This window comes from Pocillopora verrucosa, chromosome 3, assembly GCF_036669915.1.
Source record: "Pocillopora verrucosa isolate sample1 chromosome 3, ASM3666991v2, whole genome shotgun sequence".
NCBI classification, from domain to species: Eukaryota; Metazoa; Cnidaria; class Anthozoa; order Scleractinia; family Pocilloporidae; genus Pocillopora; species Pocillopora verrucosa.
Window position 1 is genome coordinate 29315430 of NC_089314.1, and position 7504 is coordinate 29322933.

The following is a 7504-nucleotide window of genomic DNA, read 5'->3' on the forward strand; positions in this document are numbered from 1 at the left end:
AGTTTTTTTTGTGTGCTGTTATTTTTGATGTTATTGTTGTGTTGATACCCTTCCAATATTCAGTTTCTTGCCCAGATGTCCAGACCAACAGAAGATTAAAAAGCCAAATTTGTTGAGTGTCATCTAATAAGTCGTTTTCACAAGTAATGTAGGATCTAGACTTATTCCATGTATAGCAAAACCCGAAACGTACGATGTAGAGGGTTAAGAAATGATATTACAATACTCGAGGTTTCTCCATAAGTGCACCTTGAATTTCAGGGTTTGGTGTGACGAAACTAGCGACCCAGTATTGCTGTAGCTTGTACCGGTGTCCTGCCAGTAATGCCTCTCCCTTCAATGAGATGATAGGGTCAGACCTGTGTTAAAGCAGGCACCCTGTATTAAGCGATAGGTTGCCACAGTCCCGAATTTGTTTCCCCTTCGTCACTTTAATTTTCTCCTCTATTGACCGGTCACTTAAAGTAGAACCACCCAAACAGAACTAGGAATAATCTTTCAAGTAAAATTTAATCCATGTTTCTTACACAAAATTAATGTTATTAACATTTTTGAGCGAGCGTTTGTGCATTAAATGATAAATTATAGCATGAAATGGCGTTTCTGATCTTATCTTTTTCTGTCATATACTGCCCCTCTTCTGTGGAACCTTTGTTGTGCGCCCAACCTGTGTTAAGCGGTCACCTTGCCATTCCGCGTGAGTAACCGCTAATAACATACAGTTCTGTTTGAAGAGGGGCCTTGCCAATAAAGACTCCTGCCTAAGAGCATAACGGGCTGACCCGGCCAAGGAACAGGAGATCCGAAGTCCAGTTCGCCAGCTCTTGTCTCGATGTCTGGAGAAAACTCTTAATTTCTAATAGGTAACTAAAACTTTCTTTTTATTTATCTAGCTGGGTTGATAAATATTGCCTCTTCATGGTTAAAACTATCGAAATTACTGATTTATTATAAATGTTTCGTTACATTATACAGTCCAATGTAAGCATAAAATAAACAATAAACCTAAAATCCGTGAACAAAACGTATGCAAGTAAAAAGAAATAAAGAAATTAAAGCTTGTTCAGAAGAAGCTATGTCTTGCTTGCGGTAAGGAAATCTTTCAAATTTTTCTTTGGGAATATTCTTTAATCGTTCCAATCCTCGTCGTGATTATCATTCCAATCCTCGTAGGGATTAAATCAAAAGAAATAAAGCAACTAAATCTGTGTGACCTCTTGTCACCTGCCTTTAAATTTGCACATACCTTCAGTTTAACAATTGTTAAACTCGCGTGAAAAATACGACTTAGTTTTACAAATTAAAACAAACAGAAGACGTGATATATTCTGTAAAGTACTAGGGAGTCAATGACCTTTATACAAAGTAAAATAAAAAGTTTGAAAATGTAAGAGCATTTCTCAATTGATTTTATAGCCAAAACCAAAATAATCACAATGGCCGACCAGTATAAAAGTCAATATTTCAAGAGTAAATGAGAACTCATAGTAAACACTCATATTTGACCTCAAACGCGGGAAAACACAACTGAGCTGGTTAACACAGCGGTCAAAGGTCCGCCATGCGCTAGAGGATCAATTCTGACTGGCCGTGCGCCGATTCCCGCGAAAACCTTTAAAGGAAAGATAAGAAACAACCGCTGTCTCACAAAGTCAGCGAAATAAAATAGAAACGGTCCTGTAAGTCTGTAAAAGGAAACAAAAATGTGGAAAAGGAAAACTCGAGACTTTTCGCACACCAATCTTATTCAAGTAACTTATTGGCTTTTGTGGTTGTTCGTAACTCGTGTGAGACAATTTGGTTTTGACAGCCTGAAAGCACTTTACCTAGTCATTACAACGATCGCACACCCACAGACCTTTGACCGCTGTGTGGAATTGGCTTTCTATCTGCATCGGAAAGTACGAGATAGTGGCAAGATATTTTTCGCCTAGTCAAGGGGCGTAGAGCAGCAAAACGATAGATTACCGCTTTGGTTTCGATACTCAATTCGAAATTTTTAGAAATGAATTCTGAAAATAAAAGAAATTTACTGCAAGTCAATGGCCATTTTACAAAATGAAATGTAATGCAGAAATGTTACAATAAGAAAAACGTAGGTTATTTCAATAGAGCGACTAAAACAAAGCAAACAAGACTAGCCATGATGGAAAGACGCGACACAGTAGAAGCAGACTTTCCTGGAGACTTTGCTGATAGCCGTAGTTTATCCCTGTGAGTGACAATCTTGTGGAAAGACACGTTATTGGGTGACTTGAACGGCTGAGCCACAGGATTCATCTTCGTAACTGGTCGACGCCTGTTAAGATTCTTCGATCTCTTCCTTACAAGAGTGAAGTTAGCATATGCGATGGCATCTGGATCAATCGTGATTGTCTTTCTTGAATTTTTGTATTTTTTTTTAGCCACTCGGACGATGTAACTTCCAGGCACTAATAAACGCCAATAGTCCCCATCCTTATAGGTCTTTACCTTTTTGGCGCGGTTCTCGATGATGATTTTCGCGCCTTCAATCGGACGGCCCTTCTCGTCAAAAACAAAGCCCCTTATTCCTGTGTTATGCACCAATTCGATGTACTTGAGCAAGGCCTCTCGGTTTGCGCGCCAGTAGGAGTAGAGGTAACGAGCCGGGGGGTACTTACAGCAACCAAGTTCCAGAGTGATCTCGAAGCAGTTTCTGTTAAAAAAAGGGTAATAATAAAGGTGAATTACCATGATAGCTTGATTATCCTCAACTGAACGCAAAATAAGGACACTGTGTCATTGTTTTGATTAGAAGCAAATTCACACGACAGTTTGCCGTTTTCGAGTTATCAGTGTCATTACAGGTTGTCTCGGGCTCACGATGTAAGCAAACAACATCCTGGAATATCTAGTAAAGAGAGAAGTTAAACATTGGACATGAATGTAGAGCAAAGAAGGAAAGGGATACAAATCCAGCCAGTTCCAAATTCGCGATCTTATGCTTAACTTACAGAAGAAGTCGTTGACGAAATCGGCCATATACAAGGTTCTTATTTGATTAGCGCTCTAAACACCGCTTAGATCAGCAACAGAAAGCCTTCAGTTTGGAATTGGAGTATATTTTAACCTCGGTCTTCGACCATACCAAAATTATAGATCTTATTTATGAAGATTAAGGTAGACTGCTTACAAGCTGCTTACTGCTTACTTTAGTACCGTACGTTTTATAATAATTGTAGTCCTGCATTCCTCCAGAAATTGGATACCAAGCTGCACCGTTTGTGATCCCGTCAGGAAACTTCTCTGTTCTCTGGATCGGACATAGAGGATTCCCGTTGTGCATTGTGGGATGTGTATAAGAATAAAGTTTGGCGATATTGACAAAAATGTCGTCATCCGGGGAGCTGTAGTATACTCTAGTAGCGGACCTCTTGAGCTCACTTGGGAGGTTGTCAAATGGATAGTTGGCAACTAATGTCCCACCGTGTAAGTTTGCTGACAGAACAAATGGTTCCCGATGAATCCAGTTCATAATAGCTTGTGTCTCCGGCTGCAGTTCATTAGTTTGTCCTTCATAAGGGTCTGGAAAATTTCTATTTAAATCCACCCCGTTTGCGTTGAATCTACCTTTAATCCCCGTGCAGCCCACATGAGAACTCTCCCATCCATCAGGGTTCATTGATGGTAACAGATGTATTCGAGTTGTATCAATTAGTTTCGTTATCCTCTGGTCGCGCCCGTAGTTTGAACACAAATGGTCAGCTAACTGCAAAAGCAACTCGCGTCCCACAACCTCGTTTCCATGCATATTTGCCACGTACTTGAACTCAGGTTTGCCGGGCATATGTTTCCCAGGATTCTTTGTGATCTCGATTACCCATAAGCTCTTGCCCTGGTAGGATTTACCAATGGAATACAGCCGTGTGATGTTAGGATACTTGGCTGTCAGCGCCTCCAGTACCTGACGTAATGCAGTGTTGTTATGGTGGATGGGTCGCACAGGCAGGATATCACAGTGGGCCTCATTCACTCCGTAAACATAGTACACAAGAATCGCTAGCCAGAGAGTCCGCCATTTTGTTGCTGGTAACTTACTTTCCATCACTCCTGCTTTTAAAAAATAAATAAACAAATAAATAAACAAATAAAGCGTATTAATGATTTATCCTTGAAAGAAATTACTATCTCGAGCTTAGAGCGAAATAGTAGCATACTATTCCCTAAAAATACTTTATTCTCTTCACAAAAATAAAGTTTGCACAGTTATTTCGAATTGACACTATCCTTCAAGAAAGATCCTGCAATTGTTGGCGTGTTAGAGATTTGTTTTTCTCTACAACGCCATTTCGCAAGAGCTCACACTGACCCTTTTTTTGCGCCCAAATGACGCTGGTTACGCTCACCTACTGGTTTATGAAGACAGCGGTCACAGTGCCTTTGTACAATGTGACCGTCCAAGGTCTAAACGGTTCAGTTGATGACATGTTTGAATGAAGGGAAAGCCGAGGTTGGTACTCATATTTGACTTGCTAAAAGGACAACGCTGTTCTTACGTTCAGCGCTTTGCAAGCCAAAACGTAGTTTAATAAATTGATAATAAAACTATGCCTGTTCTCAAAGCCAAGTCCCAGGGCATCCCGTGTTGCTGCATGCGGTTAGGAGGGCTCGACTGACAATTCGCAACCGCTCTCTGGTTGAACCACAGAGATAATTTCTTTTATTTCGATTCTAGAAACATTTCGCTTGTTACTTTTGAGCGAGTATTATTATTTTGAGTGCAGCTATGTCCTCTTCTTAAATCTTAAATCGTCTTTTTCTTAAATGAGAATTAGCTTTTAGATCCCTTGGGGATTTCCTCTTTGCTACTCTAAATTAAAACGCTTAATCTGATTTCTTTTTTCACCATTTCTTTGATTGATGATTGGAGGGAGGTGCATTCAACTCATCATGGCTAACAAGATTAAATAAAAAGAAATTTTGGACATGATGTTTCACCAGTTGTTGCGGAACAATTTCGAATTCTTGCCATCATCACCGGATACTTGGTTTGTCGGATCTTAACCCTTTTAAGTGCTTCAAGAATAACATCGAAATGTCACGTGTTGGCAACACATTACATCATTGTGTTTTGAGAACTCTTAAGCAGTTACAAAGATTATTGTTGTTGTATTAGCCTTTCCCGAAATATTTCAGATGCTTAAGATCCAAAACTCATTCCCGGCTATTCAGTATTTTTTTTTTTGTTCCTCTCCATTCTGCTCCATTTGCTAAATATTGGGTAATGTATTTCATAATATTATCGATTGGGACATTCGTTGGTTTCAAGGCACATACAAAGCATAGCGCCGCCGTGTAACGGCGAATAGTTAGCGGACACAATTACACAGGGTGCTGAGAGATACCACCAAGATTACATTTCAGATGCGTTTGAAAGTCGCAGGTGGCTGCTGCTACATCAATAGACTCTTTCTAACAGTAGGCACAAATAAATCTTCTAGCATAGTTCAATGCTTCAGGACGTTTTACGGCCACTAGCCTGAAATAATAATATCCATTGTCTTTGTTGTGGACTTGGAAAGGAAAGCGGGAACCGGATAAAGGAGGTTTCCCAATAAGCACGAGGTTTGGCTAGTCTTGGGCGGCTCTCGTGGATTAAATTTCATGACTATTTGTGAATAATAGGGTTCCAAAGTCTTTCCGAAAACATTGAAAGAATAATGCAAAAAAAAAATGAGGAGACATCATTCATTTGTACTGTCAACTTCGTGTCTAAATCTTGAGGACAAGCGCTAAGAACTTCAGGAAGCGTGACCACTTAGCTCCCAAACAATTATTCATTCAACAACTTTGTGGCCTCTGACTCACCTCGTCTGCTCGCAGCAGCTTGCTTAACGGAATTCTTTTCTTTACCACCGGCACAATAGTGGACTTTGACAAGATGCGTCCTTCCCAAACTGTACAGACAAATTCATCCAAGACCGATATGAACTACAGGATCGGAAACGTGTTCGACACCTCAAAATCGCAACTGGAAAGGAAGGTCTGGTTCACGAACTATTCAACAACACACACTCTGTGATTTGATCGGTTTTCTGTTAAATCACTTCCGGTTGATCTCAAACCGCAAAACCGCCAAATCTCTTCAACTCCTGGAGAACAATGGCATCTAGAAACCTCTATTCATTGTTTTAAAGATTGTGGCTTGTTATTTCTGGCGAAAGCAGCCACAATCAATGAAGTATTATCGCTACTGTTTCCTGTCTTCGGATAGAAATATCACGAACTTAAGTCCTGTGCTAAGTAGCATGTTAAAATCCTCCTCATTTCTTCGTCTCGAAAAGGAGCGTCAGCGCGAGCATAGACCACTGCTATTAGGGATTTTTCAGCAGGAAATACACAAAGGTTACAGGGAAGCGCTAAGTTCGTTATGTGATTAATGATCCCCTTGTCTGGAATTGATGTTTACCTCAGTACCCTATCCTCTCTTTTTTTTTTACGTAAACTTAAAACTACAACTGCTTTTAATTTATACACTACACAAATCCAAGCCAGCATGCATGGATGGCGCCACAGCGGCCGAAAAAAATGACATTTAAGCAACACCCCACGCCGTGATGGGATTTCCCATAAAAATCCTAAATTCTGTTTCAAACTAATACAATCTGTCATACGCCTGAGTTTTTGCTTGTGAAAATAAAAGAAAACGGAGATTCACCGACAGAAAAATACTTCGTCTCAATAAGTGACTGACAAACAAGCTATTGACGGTGGAGTAAGTGTATTTATTTGGATAGCGAGCGAGTAGGTCCTTATTCTTAATGTTGCGGATCGCGCGTTTCTCCGCCCGCGGGAAGATTTGACACAAGTCGAGGAGACGTTTGACGGGGCTCTGGCTGACCTCTCGCCACAGGTAGCCCAAGCTCGCAAAATGAGCCTCCTTAAATAAGCAAACACTGTATGTTTATGTTGCGCAATGGGCGAAATATGAGGATTTGTATGGGAATAACCGCTCGCATTCTCAACCTAAAATTTCGGAACTAATTTGAAATTAAAACAAACTTACACCACTTAATTGGTTGTTCCCTTGTATCGTACCGTCGTGAACTATCTGGGCTGAATTAGGACTATTTCGTTCGGTTTTATATATACTTCAGAACAGTATACAGTCAGCTAGATTATAATGTACTACAATGCCGCATTTTTGCGCCTCACACTCTTTATTAAGAGCAAAATAAGTGTGTCGGTTTTAGATGTAGATCGCTATAACATGACTAAATGTAACACTTCTTACAGAGGACCCCCTAATGTGAGGATATTATAAGCTGTCAATGGAAACTTTCTCTTGTAAATGTGAGACCTGAATCCATGAAAATTACCCGGTGGGGCCACTCCTCTCTCCATTTTCACAGAGTCCTGGGTTAGTAACAAAAATGTAACCGAACATTTTCACGATATTTCAGTACTCATTTTTAAACTACTATTGACTAGGCCACCTAAATAACATTTTACTAATCATTTTTGTCAAGAAAATGAACCACCA

General features: G+C 40.1%; 1 protein-coding gene across 4 annotated transcripts; it reads right to left on the reverse strand.

The window, feature by feature from the left end:
• Positions 1–491: 491 nt before the first annotated feature.
• On the reverse strand, positions 492–6010 carry LOC131793052 (carboxypeptidase D). 4 transcript variants are annotated; one of them, XM_059110467.2, is made up of 3 exons: positions 5830–6010; positions 3186–4071; positions 492–2677 (listed from the first exon to the last, which is right to left on the reverse strand). In XM_059110467.2, the coding sequence occupies exons 2-3, from the start codon at positions 4064–4066 to the stop codon at positions 2101–2103; spliced, it is 1458 nt and encodes a 485-aa protein (XP_058966450.1). In that variant the 5' UTR covers positions 4067–4071; positions 5830–6010; the 3' UTR covers positions 492–2100. The 4 variants fall into 4 exon arrangements, with proteins under 4 accessions (XP_058966450.1, XP_058966451.1, XP_066020508.1 ...); XM_059110468.2 differs by having other exon boundaries at positions 3186–4074; XM_066164411.1 differs by lacking the exon at positions 5830–6010 and adding an exon at positions 4368–4732 and having other exon boundaries at positions 3186–4074.
• Between the last annotated feature and the right edge of the window lie 1494 nt (positions 6011–7504).

Excerpts from the sequence above, each read along its gene's own strand:
- LOC131793052 (XM_059110467.2), bottom strand. The coding sequence starts at position 4,066 with ATGGAAAGTAAGTTACCAGCAACAAAATGGCGGACTCTCTGGCTAGCG. Across the intron at positions 2,678-3,185 it reads GACTACAATTATTATAAAAC|AAACTGCTTCGAGATCACTC; the intron begins GTACGGTACTAA and ends TTTTTTTAACAG.